Raw genomic sequence first — 21,836 nt, 5'->3', positions numbered from 1 at the left:
CACCTTCTTTCTACCCCATTAATCTTGATGTCATTCCTGCACTGTAAGCTAAGACATGGTACAACAGTGTGGCTATCAGAGACATGAGCTGCATTTCCTATCCTTGTCTGTTCTTCTTTCTGGCTGTAGGGCAGCCCAGACTGGGCACTGAACTGCCCTCCTGAATCACACAGCTACCCCATGGCTGTTTGCAACTCTGTGGCAAATTAAATATCATCCTCTCCCCCCATCACTCCCCTTCAGCAGCCCTTTCTGTGTGTCAGGTTAAGTAATGGAAATATCCAGCTGCAAAGCATAAACTTCCACTAAAACTGGTATACACTGTTTGATTGCTTCCAATATTTCAGCTAATTTTATTATATAGCTCAGTGCGTATCTATGTACCCTATTCTGATGTCTGCAGTACTACTGCACCTACCCTTTATTTAAAATTAATATGCATTAAATAAATGCAGTTATCCAAGTCTAAGTAATGTAATGCAAGCAAGCCCTTGTGCCAGATCTGCATTATCCATGCTGAGAGGGAACATCAAGAAGATGATAAAAAAAGATATGGGAGAATCCTATTATCAGTCTGGTAATATGCAAGTTTCCCTTATAAAGCTGTCCATGAGAATTAAATTTAATTTCATATGTGAGCTACAGGGAGTCATAAAAAGTTGTATAGTTCCAATATTCCAATCTGATTCCTGCCCTTCTACCAACCGTGTTACTTTGGATATCCTACCTACCTTTGCTGCCTGCAGTAACCCTGTCATTGAGACAGGCAGGACAGACACGGGCTTGGTTCTGAGGCTGCACATACAAAACTGTAGTGGCTTCCCACAACTTTCTTCCTCTCCTCCCACAGATCCACGCTGTAGGAGGGTAAATTACATTTATTCGGTATGCTGAAGACAAGTATCCTAATGACTCATTGATAAATCAAAAGTAATGAGAAGCTGTGCCAATAAATGATGCAAATTATTATAACATAGAGATCTGGGCTCTGTGAGTTTACATGTAGATTCATTAGTTTATCTTCATTTTGAAGCAGTTAAATTTTAATTCATGGCTGTTATACCAGAAGATCTAACATCAAAGTGTGTTTCAGTTTCAGATTTAAGAGTATTCATAATATAAAGAAATTCACTTGCTGAAGTTTAAGTATTTGCAGCACTGTAGTTCTACATGTAGGCTAAGGTTCTCCTGACCAAATACTCCAGAAACTCTTGTTATGAAGGCATGAAGGATATGCAAACTGACAGTACTAGATTATATCAGATTAGGAAATAAACTTGTTCAAGCTTATCTCTATTTCTGAGGGTTATGTATTGTTTAATTGACTTTTTCAAGAAGCAGTGTGTAACTGATTTGAAATAATTGTTTGACAAGGCATCATCTCTTCATTTATTTCTAATATGTCCCTTTGCCTAGAAAAATTATTTAGATCTCTTCATCTATTTCCAATATGTCCCTTTGCCTAGAAAAATTACTTAGATCAAGTTTGAAGACTGTAAAAACACACAGATGATCTATGGGTGTTTGATAGCTTAGTTATTCTCAAAGAATGCATAGATCTAAAATGACTCGATGTGCACAGTAGCTCACATCCAGGAGGGCAGTGATGGTGTGTGCATCACCCAGCTGGTCTGTGTGTGCAGAGCTAATCCACGCTGGTTCTGGCTGCCTCACACTTGGTACACGTGGGCAGATCAGCTGTGCTTCGTACAGTTACACACATGCAGCGGAACAGCTTCTGACTTATTCTGCCCGTGGTCTGCAGATGGTCCCATCCCTGCACGCTGAGTGTGCTCTGCAGTTATCTGGCTTACAATGTATACCATGAAGTGTATGTGAATATATTTTGCCTGGGAAATATCAGAAAAAACAATGATTCTATTCTCAAATGTTCTGAGTATTTCATTTTCCAAAATTTGAAATGTTTTGCATTGCTCATAAGAAGGTCGCTCAGACATGGAAATGTAGAAGGAAAAACCCCTCTTTCCTTAGAAGAGATTAGGAAAGAACTTGGTAAGAAATTAATATTTCTTATATTAATTCTTATATTCTTTCCTATGTTGAATTACTAGTGCTATGCTAAAGAAAAAAAAAAAGAAGCCCATTTGGATCATGTAAACAACCTGTAGTTATTCAATTAGTATTTAATAAATCACTTGGTGGAAATCAGAAGGATAGCAGTAGATCAATTGGTCTGGTATCAATTTTTATCCATCCCTATCACATATAAGTGAGAATAAATCAATTTATTATAGTAAAGGAAATACAAACCTAGTAGTTAAACACTGCCATATGAGCAATGAAAGTGATTTGGGATTAAAACCGTAGTAAATTCTGTATGTATTTAGTATTGACTTTTAAATTTATAGAAGATTTCTATTTGCAATTCTGAAGACTTATAATCATTGAAATGTATGAAGAAGGGGAAAACGCATCTGGGGTATCATCCTCTAATCTGTTAAGCAGAGGATAAAAAGTAGGTAATCTTCATAAAGCCTCCTGAAAGATGTTGTTAAGTACAGCCTACTTAGATTTAGTTACTTCTAAAGGTGTAGCTAGCTAGCTCCATGTACATTTGGCAGACCAGAGAACATTCTAGGATTAATTATAGAAAAATAATGTGGAGTTCCTTTCTATATAGAGAAATACACATATTATTAGAAAAGCCCACAGCATCTGCTGATTTTAAACTTGGTATATAAACACAGTAGCTGAATCAAATGTTTTCGCAACATAACTAATGGCTGCGAAGCATTTTGTTTCTGCGCACCTGCAGGCAAATCCTGAGGTAATCCTTGTCCTGCATGCCAGGTGGGGACATTCACGGAGCTGAAAGGTGATCCTGACACAGCACCCTGGGGTTTCAGGTCTCATCTTTGCTGACTGCTCACTGGCTGCCCATTTCCTTGCAGCACAGGAGATCGCCCTTGCTGCTGCCCAGCGCCTCCTCGCACTGCGCCCGGCCGCTTTCAGCTTGGGGCGTCCTCGCTGGCTACCGGGGCTGGGAGCGCCCCGTGCTGCTTGCAGAGCTGCTTTTGGACCTGAAGGAAGGATTCAAAGGGGAAAGGACCCTCCTGGCCCTCACGAGGAGGAGGAGGAGGAGAGGGAAAGCAGACATGTCTATGGAGAGGAGAGGAGAGGAGAGGAGAGGAGAGGAGAGGAGAGGAGAGGAGAGGAGAGGAGAGGAGAGGAGAGGAGAGGAGAGGAGAGGAGAGGAGAGGAGAGGAGAGGAGAGGGAGAGGAGAGGAGAGGAGAGGAGAGGAGAGGAGAGGAGAGGAGAGGAGAGGAGAGGAGAGGAGAGGAGAGGAGAGGAGAGGAGAGGAGAGGAGAGGAGAGGAGAGGAGTCTTAGTCCTGCTTTTGCCAAATAAGTTGAGCAGAGAAGAGGGCTTGATTGTCTCTCTTGAGTCTCTGTATCTACCTGAAGCCCATGGAGCAAGTGGTATCCACCGACAGCTGTGTCCCCCGTAACATTTGGATAACAGCTTAGTAGAAGATCTCTTCCAAATCATGGTGCCCCTCATGGGGATCAGTTTGAGATCAGAAAATTCAGTGATGTGGCTGATAGTTTTTTCTCCTTCTTTCCCAGTACCCACAAGGTGTGGTCGAACATTTAGAAACAGGGTCAGAGTGTACAAATAGTGAATTTTATAACTTTGATAGTTAAATGACCAAAGTGGCAATTCACAGAAGCAAACAGAACCATGACATAGGGAGTTGAAGACTGTCTAGAGGATACTCTCTATGTGGAGAAAGGCAAGATTTTAAATCCCTTTTAGCTGAGGTACATTTTCTTATATCCTCCCCCTTCCCACCCATGGGGACCGAACAGTATAATTCCTTTTCCCTTGGACAGAAGGGAAGCTGTACGGAACTGATTTTGGCGTGAGTGTCTGTATGGGTGAATACTTAGCACTTGGTGTGAGGTCAGCTCACTTTAATTTTTTTAACAGAGAGAAACTTGCACCTTGATTGTTTGAAAGTCCTTCAGACATGAGGGATATATGCACCACTGCGAGCCCAAATATGCATTTCATTTGTATGTCTGGTGTCATCAGAAATTTATTCAGCAGCATGGAAGATGCCAAATCTGTAGTCTTAACAAGGATTCCTTTTTTCCTTTTTCCTTTTTTTATTTTTTTGCTATTTTTCCCAACAGGTTTATTTTTGCAATTGCAATGTATAAATAAATATGTATACTAAAATACTTCCAGAATTTTCCAGTTACAGCTATTTTATAAAGAACCAGACACAGTAACAGCTAAACTGAAATAATACTCAGCAATTGCTCTTCTTCTTATCCAAAATAATTTCCCATACAAAAATTTATTTGGAATCCATAATATACAGACTTGATTTTTTTAAAATGGAAGTTCTGGTTTTACACTGCTTGTTTTCTGATACTTTTGCTGATCTCAGTGAAATTTTCTGTGTTAGCTCTGTTGAACTGTTCTTTTTATAGTTACCAATGTAATCCTGATTGATTCCAGAGGGGTGTGATCATAATATAACTAGAGTTATGATGAAAGAATGTATTTGATTATTCTTAACTATCAAACTTTTACTTATTTGGAGTAAAAGAAGAACATAGTCCTGAAGCTGAGAAATTTTTACAATTTCAATAACTAGTGTAAGAACAACACAAGTGCTTCTTACAAATGCCAAATCACCAACTAAATTGCTTACTTTGTCTTTCCTATTTTAACAATTCAATATAGCAAAAGCAATTGCACTTGAAAATAACTACTACATCTTTCTTACTTGGTGATTTCAACATGTTTATTTGAATTTTATTTTCTGCTTTCTTTTAGTATTTTCCTATGCAGAAGAGTAAATGGTAATTAAAATGTGCAGGATGAAAAGATGGAGCAGTCAGTGCTTGTACCACCAGGACCAGACAGCTTCCAATACTTCACTAGAGAGTCTCTTGCAGCTATTGAACAACGCATTGCTGCAGAAAAAGCCAAGAACCCTAAACAAGATCGCAAAGACGATGACGAAAATGGGCCAAAACCAAACAGTGACTTGGAGGCAGGAAAAACTCTCCCCTTTATATATGGTGACATACCTCCAGGAATGGTGTCTGAGCCCTTGGAAGACATGGACCCATATTACATCAATAAAAAAGTGAGTCTAATCAATCCTGTTCACGTGCCAGTGTTTGCAGTGCGTTATCATGCTCATTTTGTTTTCTTGGAGTGGATCATAGAGCTTGTTACTTCAGTATGTTAATTTTCAGCCATTTGCCTTAATGGTTACTAGCTTTTCACCCTTTTCTTTTAATTTACCTCAACATTTATTTCCTTGATATAACTGACTTTATATCAAAGGAACACTTATATCAAAGGTGAAGCATAATATGTGATCTTTGATTACAAGCAATCTGTAATACCTGTACAAACATGTGGATATGCAATACATATATACTTAGTGAACTTCTTAAAAATGAACATAGATTCATACTGAGTACACCAAAATTCTCTAAGGTTCTTCAGATTTAAAACTGACAGCATGAACTAATGCATAGAACATTTTGCTGACACCAATCCGCTTTGATAGCAAGTACTTAGGAAATTTATGGAATCAGTAGGAAAACAAACAGATAAGAAGTGAATGTAACAAAAAGAGTATAAAAACTGATTTTAAAGTTCTAGTGAAACTGGCCTTGGGCAGGCCTGGAATCCTTTCAGAACGGTCCTGTTGCACAGCCTATAAGCAGCAGAAAAAGTTCAAGCTCTATAGCTGTAGCTAGATTGGGTGATACTTTAATTACTGCATTCTATGATTGTAAAAAATGCCAATACTAAGATAGGAGTTATTTTGACTTTCACAGACTACTGTGTTCTAAGTGTCTCAGCTTGGTAAATTGCATGAGATTTATGAGTTCTATTTTGACAAGAGAGAAAATACTGTGTGAGAGAACAATTTTTTTATCTCTATTATCTGGTGCCTCTGAAAGAGCCTTTATCTGCCATTCACAGCACATGAAGATTTATCTTTAAATCACAGTTCTACTTTTACAAAGATAAAAGATGTGTTTCTATAAAAGCAGGCCTTGTAGAGTTCTGTACTAATTGTGTCTGTTTATGATACATTATTCCATATAATTTTATCCCTTCCTGCCCACAGCTCATCCTGGACCTTTATAGCCAAATCAATCTGTCTTATGTTTCTGGCAGTGAAAACAGATACATGATAGGTATGACCTATGATAGATATGCCTCTCAAGCCCTTGGAAATGGAAGACCCTTTCAGTCCCTTCAGTCCCCTTCACAAAAACCTACCAAATCAGCCAAGTCTGGTGATAGAATTGCAAGAAATGCAGAAAAACCAGCTGAGCATATTCAGTCAAGTTTCTGTACTATTTGAAAGGAAGAATCTTTTTATTTGCACACTAAATATGTATGGTCCAAACACATACCCTCTGGGATTCTCTTCTTTCTGCTGAAGTCCACATATTCTCTCTGTGCACGTGCTTTAATCTTCTACAGGACGGAAATAGAAACAGCCCTGTCAGTCTAAGACAAGGCAAAAATTTCTCAAATGCTTCAATTCTCTGGTTTTTTTTCTTCCTTCAGTAAGAGGAAAATAGATGTTCCTAAAAGAAAATCAACACCTATTTCAATTTTTCACCTGTAATTTTACTTTAAAATATCTGATTTCTAAATTTTATTATCTAGCTCTCTGTGAATTCTGGAAATACTTATGTCTTGTTTCACTTGTATTTTGAAGCTATTGGCAGCAGCTGATGCTCTGGCAAGTCTCAGAAGGAGAAATAATTTAAGAAAAGCTTGTAGCAGGAGTAAACGTCTCTAGGAAGATGCATAGAAATGCTCAATGTATTTATCTCTGTAATGTTTAACATTTCAGCTTCTTCTTTACCCCTCTCTGAATTCCCTCTTGTAAAGCCAAGAAGTCTATCAGCACACCCTCTCCAATGTGACAGTATGACAACTGCTGCACAATCATTAGAAATGTTATGTTTCTCCCTGGTGAAGCATCTATCTGAAATGTCATGGATCTAATGAAAAACACCAGAATAAAGGAAAATTCTTATTTGCAAAAAGGGTTATGTCAAGTGTAGAGGATTTTACCAGATGCCACTGTTTCTTCAGAGCTCTATAAAGATTTTTGCATAAACTTTAGCTGATTTGTTGACAGAAATTACCAGAAAGTTTGGCTTCCAAACTTTCAAATAGGTTGCTCACAGCGCTGGTCACTGTGTTTATTTGGAAAAGCTGTATTAGGAATTTTTTTATTACAAGTTTGGGTCGTGACTTAAGTCATCCATCATTTACCTTATATGCAGCTATTGCATATCTCTTGCTTTTTTTTCCCCCTGTTCTTTGTACCAAGATTGATCAAGCTCACTGTATTTTTCATGCAGTGAATGTTAAAATGTCATCTAGAGTGTTATATGTTCCATCCTTGGGACTGCTTTTTCTAAGCAAAAGGTTTCTTCATTATTTGATGCAGTTTAATAGAGAATAGGAGAGAAATAAATACATATTTTGAGCTGGTTTGAGAACCTTAATTTGTGCTTGAGGTAGACTTGAGATAAAAAGTTAAAATAAAAAATCTTTTAAGAGAAGCAAAATCAAATAGGTATTATAGTTTTATGGTTTTGTGAGTGTGTTTCTATGCAAAAGCTACCATGGCAGAGGACATATCCATACTCAATGCTAATCTGAAGTTGAAAGGAAAAGAAAAATATTGATAACTGCTGTTTGACAGTAGGACAGCCCATTATAGCAGGTTTACACACTTGATAGTATTTTTGATTTACACTGTATCACAAATAGCCTGAAAGCCAGCAACTGTGCCCTTGAAACATAATTATTTTATTGTAAAAGAATAGACTAATGTTCTCCTATACTTATGATTTCATTATACTGAAATGCTACTGACTGTGGTGGCCAATAATGCTGGTCTTTAGAACTGTGAGATTTAGCATCCTAAAGGGTTGCAATGGTATTTTTTCTTTTATTTCTGTTTTCAATCCAAAATTGATTAAAAGTGAACAGGAAGTTCACTCATGTTTTGCATTCTGCTTCTGTGCAAGTGCAAATCTGTGTGTTCCCAGTATAACAGTGCCTGCCTGCTCATGCTCAGGCTGCCATCACAAAGGATCAGTGATGTTCCCTTCATTGTCTGTAGTGAACAGAGCAGCTGGAATCCCCTAAGATCCCGACCTGCGGGCATGAATCAAAGTCTGGTCCACTTGGTTTCACACTTTAAGGGCTGGCTCTTTTCCTCTGAACCTAGGCTGCTACATTAAAGAGGAGGGAGAGAATAGGTGGAACTAAAGTGAGAAAAACTTCACTTTCCTCCTGCTGTGATAGAGATACAACATTGTTTATTGCCGCTCCATGCCCTGCCTCTTGCCTGAAGGATCTGAATGATGTCTGTCAGCAAAGATGCCTCCTTTTCTCCTGGGATTCAATACCAGTCCCTAATCTGATCAAATCACTAATCCTGAGTTTCCCAGATGTGTCTTGGGTTGCAAAAAACCCAAAAAGATTCTGTAAAATTCCTTCAATTTATTACACCAGCAAAGGTGAATGCACTAGTGATTTTGGGTGTTTTCATAGTCGTGAAATAATTTTTAAGTGAAGATTTCTAGCAAAGCAAAAAAGGACTTGCTAGAAAACATTGTTTCAAAAGATAATCACAAACCCAAGAAAAGGAAACTTCCCATAGGCCATGAGTGTCCTGTTCTAGCTGCTGCAGGAGCTTTTCCAGAGACGCTGAGGACCCAGCTCCATGTTGTATCTGCTCCTGTCTTTCAGAAGGTGGAAATGCAGTGGGGTAGCAGAAAGTGCACTAAATCTAGCCTTCCAGAAGCTACATTTAAAGCTAACTAGGTGGAAGGAGAGGAGAAATAAGGTTTTGGGAACTCCTTATCCCACGAGGTTCTCAGAGACCTTATCTTTATTCAGTGTTGACTCTTCTGTCTTAGCTACATCTTCTCAAAACATTCCTCCTCCTCCTTTGGCCTGCTAAGAATTCAGCTTCTGGCTTTATTTCAATATGGCAGAAGATGGATTGGGTTTTAGGTTACAGAAGCAAAAGCTGCAAATCAGGGACTTCCTTTCAGGGAACTCTGAATTTATATTCACACTCAAACACTTTGATTGTGAGTCAGTTTTGTGCCTTTATAAAAATGAATAAAACACAAGGCTTGAAATCTATACATAATCCTTCATATAAAAGCATCCATGTTACGATTTATTTAGAACTTATCTAGCTTTTCTTAGTGTATGTCTACTTTGTCCTGACAGCTTTGGGTACAATTCTTCATGTTCATCCACACTGCCTACACATTGGCTTGCATCTGGGTTGAGAGTGGAGTGAGATTTAGCAGGCATAGCAGGGAGCTTACATAGGGCATATCAGCTCTTACTTGTACTTTTTAATGAAATTTCTCCTTCAGAAATAAGGTACAGTTTTAATTCATATTTAAGGCTGGAAGTTAGAGGACCAACAAAGTCATTCTGAAAGCTCAAGTCACAAAGATGCTTTGATTGAAAAATTAAAACTGAGGTAGGGAATTTATGTCTTGTTGGTTCTGCTTATGCAGGGCAGCAGAAAGTAGAACAGCTAAAATAGCAGCAGCTTCCAACTGAAACTGGAACTGTGCCAGTGTGCTGTTATTTTCCATAAGGCATGTTAGAAAATAGATGTATGTTTAATATGGTTGTGTTCAAAGATTTTTTAAAAAATGTAGGTTGACTAAATGAAGGTGCAGTAGTCTTAAATACAGAGTTAGTAGGAAGTGTGATTTTTAATGCATTTTGTCAACTATCTCATAACTACCAAAAAGAGCATGAGTTGGAGGCGTCTGAGATGTGAGTCCTGGGGGCTGGGGACAGACCTGGCAGAGGAAATTCACCTTCCCCCTTGGGGTGTGAGCCTTTAAAACATTGTGCCAAAAAGTCATTCATCTGCCTGGTTGCTTCAGTAGTTGAAATGAAAGCTTCATGTAAGGTCAGGTCGTCTGCAGGCTGTTACCTGTAAGCCCAAACTGGATGTGTAATTTGGAAACATTAGCCCAGGCTGTCCTCAGCTTCACAGGCAGTTTCTCTATTTCTGTGCAGAAGTGGGAAATCATATACATATCTTATACATTCCTACACATCTTGAGTTCGTACTCAAGACAGTGTAAAGTCTGCCTGGTAGTGTCCCTCACTCCTAGGGGGTTTGATTTGTAGAAGGTGTTCTGTGTAGAGTTGTGATGGGGGGACAGCTCAGGGAAGAAGCCACTGAGACTGGAGCAGCTTTTCCTCACAGTTTAATCCTTGCTTCTCCTCTGCCTTCAGTGAAGCCCCATCTCCACATCTCTCTCCACTTCCTGTGTGCTTCTAGACATTTGTATCTGTAATTCACAGTCCATATATTCTAAACTTTACAAATCACAGCAGACTGAAGCATTGTCCTCCTTGAACCTCCTTGGCATATTTTCCCTGTCTGCCAGCCTTCCTGGAAATAGTCACGTCGTTTACTGCTTACAGTCTTGAAGCAATACTCGCTGTCATGGACACCAGATGAAACTCACATACCCTTGCCCACACTTCCACTGGAATTCCAGCTTACAGCTCATTTCATCAGCAACTTAAAAATCAGGGAGGTTTTCTCATAGCTTATGTGCAAAATATACAACTCTGACAATGGAAAGAACAAAAAATGAAAAAAGAAATTTTCCTTTAATTTCATTTGAATTTAGGTTATTATTATTGCATCGCCTTTTTGCTGGATGCAGATTTCTTCTGAGTTACTGAACCTTCCTTCCTTCTGCACTGTTTTTCATTCTCTTCTGATTGATCTTGCAGTTGAAGAGCACCGTAGTGACACAAAAGAACCCGACAGCCCGCATTTTGTGTGCTATAGTGTTAGGGCAGGTGCAGCCATGATATCCTGCAGTGGAAGCAAAGCAGTGTTTGCAGGGTTTGCTCTCATACTGTTTATCTTTGGCTCATGGATTTATTTGAGACATTTAACCTACAGAGTCTTTTGCTATTCTCTGAAGTAAGGCTTGAATGCCTGCAAGTTTTTCTAAATTTGATTAGTTCCATAGATATTAAAAGTTAAATTTTAAAAGAATGTGTTTTCTGGGAAATTTTCACACCTGGAAACCACAATTGTGCAAGAGGATAATTTGGTTTTGTCTCTTGCTCTCCTCCAGTAAGGTATATTCAGATTTCCAGTCCTCAGAGACCTTCCTAAATATGGCTGTATATGTTATTGCTCTTTCCCTCTCTCCTTAGCACAAAAACCCAAAAATTAAACAAGTGGATAGTCTAATAAATCAGTTTCTGGAGGGATTTCTAGTTAGTAAGACTAATATATCAATAAAGTCTACAAGTAGGGTGGAAAGGAGTGGGGGGAAATGCTCCACCAACTCTGCTTGTGCTATTTCAAACAGGGAGAGTTTTCTGGGGGAAAACATAATTACAATTTCAGTTAATAATTTATGCATCTTTATTTACAAGAAACACATGAAAAAGGAATATTACTTTACTGAGTTTGTTTAATGAAGAAGTAAAACAAAAACATTAATGAATTGAATTTATTGCATTTTCATATGTTAGATTCATCAGGTAAGTACTGGAAATAATCTTTATTTGGAAAATTATTCATGATTTTTTAATTGACTATTCAAAAAGTAATTCAGAAATTTTGGTGATTGCTTACTTGTAACCATTTTTAAATGAGAATGTACATTGAATAAACTCTGATAAAATGTCTTTTCTTTCTCTTTTTCAGACCTTTATAGTATTGAATAAAGGGAAGGCAATCTTCCGATTCAGTGCCACCTCTGCCCTGTACATTTTAACACCCTTCAACCCTCTTAGAAAAATAGCTATTAAAATTTTGGTACATTCATATCCTTTTTCAGTGGTTGTTCAAAATGAAATGAAGAAAACAGATAATGATTTCATCAGAAATAAGGGTTCAAGGTCCTTCTGGGGCTATCCTCAGGATCAGCTTTCCAGTCTGCTGCAGCAGTGTGCCTTAAACTTGGCTTGTGCAGGCTGGTTCTCACATTCCCAAACCCTCCCAGTTGCACCACAAGCCTCTGCCAAATTTAACACATTGCCAGAAAGCATAGGCAGCGTTCCTGCAGGCGGCTTGCAAAGCATCTGTACATGCAGATGGTGGACAGACTGGGGGACCATAACTCATGGGATGGTGCACGAGGTAAAGTTTTAGACTGACATGGGGAATTGCTGCCTGATGGTCCTACCAGGTTGATGGGAATTTCTAGTGGGTGATGTTTTGGTGCAGTTGGTTTTGCAGAATCTCAGGACTGAGAAATGTAGTTATCAAATGAAAATTCCAGCGTGACAGTAAGACTTTTACCATTGAACAAGTAGTGAAAGGCAGAAGCCTTATTAGTAGAGACTGCTGGCAGAATTTTCTAGGTCTTTGGAAAAAGTACGAAACAAGGCTGGTGGTTACTGGCTCAGAATACCTTTTACTCTGAGCTCCTGGGAAGTTAAAGCAGTGTGAGAGAAGGGGAAGGTGTCAGGCTGGAGAGGAGTTAGGGAGCATTTGGGGACAGTAGCTAAGGGAGCTGACAGAGACCTACAGACACAGTGGTGGTGATGGCGAGAAAACACAGCCAAATTCTGTCAGATTGCAGTGTCCAATGAAAGCTCATCCCTTCACATGACATGGTTTGCAATACCTTCCAACATGGCATCTGGCTGAGTTGTGGGCAATGCTTTTCGCTGGCATATTGGTTGCTGAGTTTGGTCTTGATTTTAAATTTCTCCTAATTGTCTTCAAAGAGTATCCAGCTGGTCTTGACGACAGTAAGAATAAAAGAAATTCCAATTGACAATATGTAATTTCAGTATTTTTCCTTCCATCTATGAACTGACCACGTAATTTAACTCTATCATAGGAACAGGTTTTCTTTCAGTATACAGACTGATTTCTTCTTATAACCAGCTAACTATTGCAGGAGCTATTTTTTATCTTAGATATAGGCATAGGATTGGTTTTATTTAATCTAAAACATAAGAATAGGTGTGTGGGTTCTGTAATTTTCTATTTTCTTTAATATTATTCATTATAGTACAAACACTGTAAATATTAAAGTGTTTTAACTAAGAACCATTAAATATGTTCCTTTTTACAGTTCAAATCTCAGCTTCTTATACAAGATTCGCCATCTACACAAAAAAGATGAGAGGTAAAATTGATAATTATTTTCAATAATACTTTGATTTTTATAGACAAAATCTATTTCCTCCACATTTTGTGGCAGGTATTTGGCATTTTGGCCTTTGTAACAGAAATGTGCCTTTAACTTTCAGCGTGATTAAAGACAAGTGTTGAGCACAATGAAACTAGCACATTGGTTAGAAAACCTTCATCTATCTGTCCTCCAAATTCTCTGAACCTGTGTACAGGGCGCTCTGATCACATGTGCCCAGCCACGTGAGCAGATGTTGCTGCCCTGCAGAGAAACAGAGTGTGGTTCTTTCCAGTGTTCCCAGACTTTCCCTGCAATTATTCTCACTGCCAGTACCTATTGTAATACTGAACACAGAAACTGGTAACAGCATGAGTTTCTCTCTGCTGACTCATCTCCTGGTAGTCTGCTTTTTTTTTTTTTTTTTTTTTTTTAATCTCTTCTCTTTTGCCAGCCTTACTAGACTTAAGGTAGAACATGGAACTGAGGAGGCAGCACAAGAGTGATGGGAGATGGTGGCCAGGCTTTGGCAATTAATAGGAAAGAATGAAAAGGTGAGAATAATTAGAGTGTTGAGCAGCCAAAAAAGGGGAGGTGGCTGTGGTTGGAGCTGCAGAGTGTTAGAGATTTCTGTTAGAAAGAATTGGGGAGGTGCTCTAGAGAAAATGTGTAAGTGCTCCTGTGCAAGGCTCTGGAAGCTTAAATTACAGTATTCCTCAGTGTGGCCTAACTGCTAGACAGTATCTGTGAAACCAGTTGGCAATATTTGTTTTTTTCCCAATTGTTTCATCTTCCACCAATCCACAGTTGATAGGAGACTTCAGCTGCTCCTGTAATTGATTAGCTTGAGGCTATGTAGTGCCTCTGCATGCCTGTATGGGAAAAAGTCATTATGTTTCCATGAAGAACTCATCATAGATCAGATTTTTTTTGTCTATGTGTATAGTTGAATTGTTATGGAAGATAAAATAGTAAATTAAGGGAATATTGAGCTTGTAAATCAGTCACTCAAAATGTGGGATAGGGCAGAAGAGATGCACAGACATTGAATGTGTCAGTTATGTTTGAGATTCCTGTAAGAGAAATGGTCAGTCTATATTTCTAAGTATTTTAGCCCTTAATGAGCATCTGCTCCCTTGCAGAGTGAACAGCACTTCGGCAAGTTTTGGCTCCCAGATGTGCCAGGATTTTTAAAGAGTGAGCAATGTGCAAGGACCTACCTGTGGCCCTTGTTATGTGTGGTACCATGACACTGAGCTGTAAGCACACAATACACCGCACAGGGGTAAAACCTCAACTCTCCTGAGAGCACATTGCACTTATCTAACTTTTTTATGACATGACTGAAACTGCAGCCATGCATCTCTTGGATTCAAAATGGATTCTCTATATTTAAAGGACTTTCCTAATTAAATTAAAACAGGCTCTTTTGAGCTGTCTGTGTATTGTGATGACAAACACTGTAAAGCATTCTAATAATTTATTCTAAGGCACTGAACGGTTTTTACTCTACAGAGTTTGTATGGCAACAAGATCTTCAAAACTAGTAAAGTCACTTACTGGAATATACCAAAATGTCCACTGCTGGATCAGCCATTTAGGCAAAGGGCACACACCTGTCTGTGGGAATCAGGCAGCTAATTTCTTCTCTGTGATTTGAGTGTTTATTGAGAAGTTATGCTAAAGTTCGAATTTTTCAGCTGCTCTAAGCAAAGATCTTAATGATTGCAGCAATTTTCTGAGAAGTTTAGATCGTGGTGCTACTTTTCTTTTTTCATTTTGTTTTTCTCGATGGTATAAAAATATACCCAAAACAGCCAAATGCTATCTACTTGATTTAAAAAAAATATCCTGGGCTCTCAGATACAAGCTGAGCTGTAAACAGCTTTCTTTAGTTTAAATTATTTTCATTTCCAGTTATGGTGGCGCAAGGACTTTTAAGGAATACATAATTTAGAGAGATGACTAGAGGAAAAATAAGTTAACCATTTGCTGTAAATGTGTAGCAGTGCTTATTTTTTGCTGCCATCATGTGGCCATTTTGAGCCAGGTTTTTGTCTAGTTCGGTAACTTCAGTATTTCTGAATGTTTGAATTGAGGTTATTGCCACAAAAAAAGGAAGAACTGCACTGTCTGAAGAGGAAGTGATCTGGTGGACAAAGAACATTGCATTGAATGTCATGAAGCCCCAGTGGATTGTCCCACCTCCCTAGAATCAGCCCCTCTGAGCTGTTAGTCTGGGTTTCATAGTCCCAGAGTACCCAAATGTTCCTTGCTGGAACATCAAATAAAAATTAATTTCATTCTAATCTTCACCAGTTTTCTGTGCTTTTGACAAAACTATTGAAGCATTTTCAAATTATAGCATTAGTAGAAACAGATACACTGATTTTGTTGGGTTTTGAGGGAGACCAAAAGTAATACTAGAAAACTATTCACATTAATCTCTGAGCTCTCTATGGATTTCTGTTTCACTGATTGAAGCATTAAGCTGGTGTTAGGGAAATATGGAATGCACTCACTTCAGCAATTAAAAACTTTATTCTATGTTTTATTCTGTGTTTTCAACAGACTGGCTGTGCTGGGTGCTGACTCAGCTCAGTTCTGACTATGGGTAAATAGAGGAAACTTTTTTTCCTTTGCATCTGCCAGCTCTTTAGTACCAAGCCTGTTGAAGGGAAAGACTAACACTTATTCAGTCATGCCAGGAACTTAAGGCGAACTATACTCCTCCAAGTTATTTTGGTTTTGGCAGTTGCTCAACTCATGTTACCTCCCAGGGTGTGAGAGCCATCTCCTTTCAGGACCAGCTGAAAACAAAACATCAGGACACCAGCAAAGCAACATCAGAGTGTCAACAAGTCGAGACCAATATTAAAGTCTAATGTACTAAAGTGAAAAATATGAGGTTAAGCAAAACGTATGACAGTGTTTACCTAAGTCTAGAAGTTTTTTGTAAGTGGCAGTATTTTACTATACTTAAGCCATGACTGATGTGATATTGTGTGAATAGCTACTGTGTTTTCCTTAACTGTACCTACATTATTCAGCATGCTTATCATGTGCACTATTTTGACCAACTGCGTATTCATGACCATGAGTAACCCTCCAGACTGGACAAAGAATGTAGAGTAAGTTAAACATTACTTTAATATATCTTTGTCTGCTCCTCTAGGAGTTACCATGCCAGTAACTGCAGTGCCAGATGTGCTAGCAGGAGCTATCATGAGGCACTATGACTATTTCCTCTCTGAACTACGCAGAAATGTTGAATAATTATTTGAATCTCATTCTAGTAGAACAATTGGGTAGAAAAACCATTAAAATAGTTTAAAGATAGTATTCTACTGAGATTCCACTACTTTTCTCCATGGTTTAGCACCTACCCATTGTTATCACCCTTCCTTACACCATTGCATTCATAGCAGAACCATGGGCACTTCAATGTTCATGTCAGCTAAGAGCAGCATACAAGCAAAGGTATTACTAAAGTGAGAATGAGAATTCAGTGCACGCTTCCATCCCTCCCTCTTTAGAGCCAATACCAGGTGTTTTACATGTTGGTGACTCAGACAGTATCCAGTAACTTATGCTCACAGCTTTCTCACTTAACAGTAAAGGACCTAGTGCTGCATATTTTTAAACTGAACATCACCTATAAATTTTAATCTGTTATTTATTTGATGGATTTATTTATTTTTATCTATGTACAAGATCAGGACTGCTGTACTTCAACGGCACAACTAATGCATGTATATACACAAGTATCTCTGATTAAAATAATGCATTTTAGAAGAAATTGCTTATTTACTGTATTTCTTATCCAGCTGTGAAATAAAAAACTCTTTCATTTGATCATCCCATTTCTGTCAGAATACCAATGTAAAATATTATTTTGATTAAATTTTCCTGTCTTTTTCAGGTATACTTTCACTGGCATTTACACATTTGAGTCACTAATAAAAATCATTGCAAGGGGCTTTTGTTTAGAAGATTTTACTTTTCTTCGAGATCCGTGGAACTGGCTTGATTTCACTGTCATTACCTTTGCGTAAGTTCTTGTTTTTTGCTTTTTTTTGGAAAGAGAAGGGCAAAAAGGGCATGAAATTAGTATCGATACATACCAATTTTGTTAAATGGAAATTCTTTTATGGACTTTTGTCTAAAACAATTTTCACTCTCAAAAATGCATATTTTGATGTAAACATAAATACTGCAGAAGCCATTAGTACAGCTAGTATTAGAGAGGCTAATTTCATGTCCTGCTTTTTTTTTTTTTTTCTGAGCAGAAAAGGAGCTTCCCTTTGACTTCATTCTCCAAACTTACCAATCTAGTCTAGATAAATTTTAGGCTTTCAAAGTAAAATCAGTGCGATTCACTTCAGAGACATTTAATTTAGCTGAAGGCTCTGAAAGTATATTAATGCAAGGCAAACTGCAGTGAAAGGTAAACCTCTGACTGTTGCTGTTTAAGTTTTTGCTAAAAACGCCAAAGCGGTCTTGATGAAAGACCCAAGTAAGTAGCATAAACTTTGCCTAAATTCTGAATAACTGTGATTTAATCCTACAGGTATGTAACAGAATTTGTAAACCTAGGCAATGTTTCAGCTCTTCGAACTTTCAGAGTATTGAGAGCTTTGAAAACTATTTCTGTAATTCCAGGTAAGAAGTAACTGGTGTAAGGTGTTAGGCCCCTTTTACCTCCCAACTGTTCCTTTTTATCCTGTCATTGTGTTTGTGTGTGAACTCCCCTATTACAGATATGTGACAGAGTTTGTGGACCTGGGCAATGTCTCAGCGTTGAGAACATTCAGAGTTCTCCGAGCTTTGAAAACAATATCAGTCATTCCAGGTGAGAGCCAGGTTAAACACTGAGGCTGACTTTAATTCACTGAAACAGAATTCATATTTTTTAAATATAAGTCTTATTTCTTTCCACAAAAAAGCAGGAATCAGAAGATATCAAGATTCACTGAAATCTCTGATTCATTGCTTTTGAAAATAAGCACTTTCCTTTTGAAATCAGCCTTTGAGTTTAACAGATTCTTGCATGAGACATTGCAGTACACAGTGTGTGTGGTTTGCATCGTATGACGTCAAGCTTTCTTCTCCACATTCAATGAGTATTAGTAACCCTCAAGTTTTCTTACCCATGTGTATCCTACCTACATGATGTTATGTGGTATTTTTTATGAATATCTGTGTCTAAAAAATAAAACTGTTTGAAATATTGACTTACTAAGAAGATGAAGGAATAAGATAATAAAGATTAGCATGGGTTTTGCATGGGGGATTTATTATCTTAAAAATCTACAATTTTCCAAACCATTTCCAGTTTTATAGCATTAAAATTGAATCCTATTTATTGTTGAACAGGCTTTTTACTACAGTCTTCTAAATCTAGTATGTTATAAAACTGATAGCAGTAAAGGTTTGGAGCAAGATGTATTGACAAATGAAAAGAAAGAAGATGTTTACGTGAGATCAGTGTACAGCATGAATAAAAATAGTTGCTTGTTTTATCATTGAAACAAGTTGTTTTGAAATATATGCGACTCATTCCATTCACGGTTTCAAGTGGACATAAATTTCAGCTGTTTATTCATTTTCACAAGTGAAAAAGCTCTCCACAAAAATGTTGTTTCACAGACATTACAATCATGTATTTGGGCTTCTGCATGAAATCTATAACTTTCCTGGGAGACATTGTAATTTTTGTGCTCTGAAAAAGTTTCCAGCATCAGAATAAAAACTCCTTTCCATTTGCAGGCCTGAAGACCATTGTAGGAGCCCTGATTCAGTCTGTGAAGAAGCTCTCGGATGTGATGATCCTGACTGTGTTTTGTCTGAGTGTATTTGCACTGATAGGGCTGCAGCTGTTCATGGGCAACCTGAGGAATAAATGCCTGCAGTGGCCTCCAGAAAATTTTACTTTGGAAACAAATATTACTTCCCAGCTAAACAGCACCATAGGCGAAAATGGTACATTGCTTAATTCAACAGTGACTCCGTTTGACTGGAAGGGGTACATTGAAGATGAAAGTAAGTATTGTCTGCAGAATTCTCACTGAAGTGGTTTGTGGCTGACCCAATTCTTAGAAGGAAGGAGGGGAAGGGATGATACATTTTGTTAAGACAGAGTAGGAGAAATATTTTCTCTCTCATCCGCCTGCTCTTAAGGCCTGCATGGAGGAGGGAACAAGGAACATGGTCTTGCTTCTTGGAATAGCTCTTTTTGTCAACTTTCACATCTCCCCTGAGAAAGAAAAGTCTTAAAAGGAGAGAGAGGGAGAGAGAGAGAGGGAGGGGGAGGGAGAGGGAGAGGGAGAGAGAGAGAGAGAAAAAAGATATTACAGTGACCAACTGCAAAGAGAAGTTGCGGGGTCTCCAGGTGAGTCTGCTCACTTGGGTATCCTTTCCAGTCCAGCAGTGATCACAACACTTTTCCCACAGCATCTTTGTGATTTTCATTATCATCTCCCCAAATTCCCTGCAGCCTACTCCTTCTTACAGTGCTGTTAGCACTAATTGGAGTGCCCTTTGATCAGAGTGGGTGCTGCCAGCTGCCTCATTTTTAAGCTTGCACATGCACATTATTAGGTCACTTAATATCAAGCCACAAGCAAAGAATAGAAAAAAGGAGGAGAAAAAGAGATTAATCTCACACCAGAGACAATTCCTTCCTGTGAGCACCTGCTGTGGCAATGGTGTGTTTGCAAGTGTCATGTCATGAGAATAAAAAGTGACATGAAGAACAACATGAGGACAGAGGAAAAATAGTGCCGCAGAGGCTCTGGAAAGCACTGCCACAGCAGCTTATGTGTAAGGCTGCAGGGAAACTGAAAGGCAGGATGGAGAAGTGCAACTGGAACAATATAGAGGCTGAGGCACCTAAGGCACTCCAGGGCAGCCAGGACTGACTAATTAAGGCTAAAAGTCTGCAGCCAAAAAGCTAAATAATATCCTGTTCGCATAAATAAATAATTGACCAGGAAGACAGAATTACCCCTGTATTTAGCATTACTGCAGTTGCTACTGGAATACTATATAAAGTTCAATTTAGATAGAAAGTTGAAAAAAATGGAGGAAGTTCAAAAAAGAGCAGAATGATTAAAGGGTTGGAAAACATGCTTTATACCAAGATAGACCAGGAGCTCAGCCTACTTAGCATATCAAAGAGAAGGTTTAAGGGGTGATTTGATCACAGTTGAAAAAAAAATCCATGGGGAACAGAATTTTCATCGTAGACATATCTTTGATCTAGCAGGCAGAGATATAACAGGTTCAACAGCTGCAAGTCAAAGCCAGACAAATTTTGAATAGAAGTGAGACAGCTTCTAACTGTGATCACACAGCTAATCAATGACTATGATGGATTATAATTTGAATTCCTTAAACCAGTCTTTCTGTGAAACTCAATTTACTTGAACATGTGAATTCATGGAGATCCCATGCCATGGGGTATGGCAGTCTAAGCAGTCTCCTAATGAAGGCCTAGACTTCAAGGCCAAACTTAATTTCCTGACTTTTTAACAAAGAATTTATAAACTTAAGTTCTGATTTAATTTGATTTAAAGAAGACCTGAAGCCCCCTAAAGATAAAGCTCAATTGAATTGGTTCCAGGAAGTACTTTATTGAATGGCTTCATCTGCTTTTGGTGTATTTACAGAATTTCATATGTATTATGAAATTCATAATGAAATTACAAGTCTTATTATGAATTTAATAAGGTTGTCCTTGCTTACCAGCAGTTTCAAAGAGAAAAATTATCTTCTCACAGCTTCCTGCTCTCTTTTGGCATGTGGGTGGGCAGACAGGATGCAAAAAACCAGCTGCTTCACAGGGCAATAAGCTGTTCTTTACCTACAGCTCAGAGCAGTGCAATGGCAGTGTCTTTTGTAGGAACGGAAGTTATTATGTCATTATTTGTGTATACTTTGCAGAAAAAGGCATGTAAGCCCTAATTTTACCACTGAGCTCATTTTTGGAGACACCATTTAGAGGGTTTTTACATAAGCATTCCTGTCATTAATGAGTCAAGCAATTTCTTTTTTCCCCCCCTTTTTCTTTTCCAAGATGAGAATTCTGATAAACTTAGCTCCAGATAAGCTGAGCTTTGTCTTAAAAAGATTTCCATAAGCAATATTTTTCTGAGAAAAAGCATCTCACAATCTATTTTATGAAATAACAATTATTCTCTGTTCTTCTCATATTTTACCCTATGCTCACTCAAACAGCTTTACTCTTGCTTGAAGTTAGGTGCTCACCTATCAGGGAGTTTTCCCAATCAATTAAAGAGGAGTCAAACTTACACCATTGGTGTAATAAGAGATTTTTCACTTCTCTTTGGTGTACATGCTTATACTGGTCGGCTTGTGTGTTATAGAAATTCTCCTATCATGATAACATTTTGAGCACTTGCCCAAGTGTATCAGTGCACTCAGAGGAAGCCTGCGTGGCTCTAGTTTCTGTGGAGATGGCAAGTACAGCACCATTGCAGGGCGCATCTTGTCTGAAGCACAGAACCTGAATGCAGACCTGCTGTAGCAGTTCAGCTCAGCTGCTGCAGTGCTGATCAGGACTGACTGCTCCATGTAAACCCCATCAAGGCAGGTTTGAATTCTTCCCAACAAGCT

General features: G+C 38.4%; 1 protein-coding gene across 6 annotated transcripts in view; it reads left to right on the top strand.

Moving 5' to 3' along the window:
- The window catches only part of LOC119703008 (sodium channel protein type 1 subunit alpha), an 86,922-nt gene that overhangs the window by 21,947 nt on the left and 43,139 nt on the right, over window positions 1-21,836 (top strand). For 4 of the 6 annotated variants that reach the window (XM_038142038.1, XM_038142037.1, XM_038142041.1 and 1 more), the window contains 6 exons: window positions 4,810-5,125; window positions 11,762-11,880; window positions 16,241-16,330; window positions 17,122-17,250; window positions 17,960-18,051; window positions 18,969-19,241. In XM_038142038.1, coding sequence (XP_037997966.1) covers window positions 4,862-5,125; window positions 11,762-11,880; window positions 16,241-16,330; window positions 17,122-17,250; window positions 17,960-18,051; window positions 18,969-19,241 — 967 coding nt within the window. In that variant the 5' untranslated portion in view covers window positions 4,810-4,861. Of the gene's footprint in view, window positions 1-4,809; window positions 5,126-11,761; window positions 11,881-16,240; window positions 16,331-17,121; window positions 17,251-17,769; window positions 17,862-17,959; window positions 18,052-18,968; window positions 19,242-21,836 lie in introns of all 6 variants that reach the window. The other 2 variants (XM_038142040.1, XM_038142042.1) reach the window with 1 other exon arrangement.

The sequence above is a fragment of the Motacilla alba genome, chromosome 7 (assembly GCF_015832195.1).
Source record: "Motacilla alba alba isolate MOTALB_02 chromosome 7, Motacilla_alba_V1.0_pri, whole genome shotgun sequence".
In the NCBI taxonomy this organism is placed as follows: domain Eukaryota; kingdom Metazoa; phylum Chordata; class Aves; order Passeriformes; family Motacillidae; genus Motacilla; species Motacilla alba.
The sequence above is the reverse complement of the archived record's forward strand: the minus strand, read 5'-3'. Positions and strand labels throughout refer to the sequence as shown.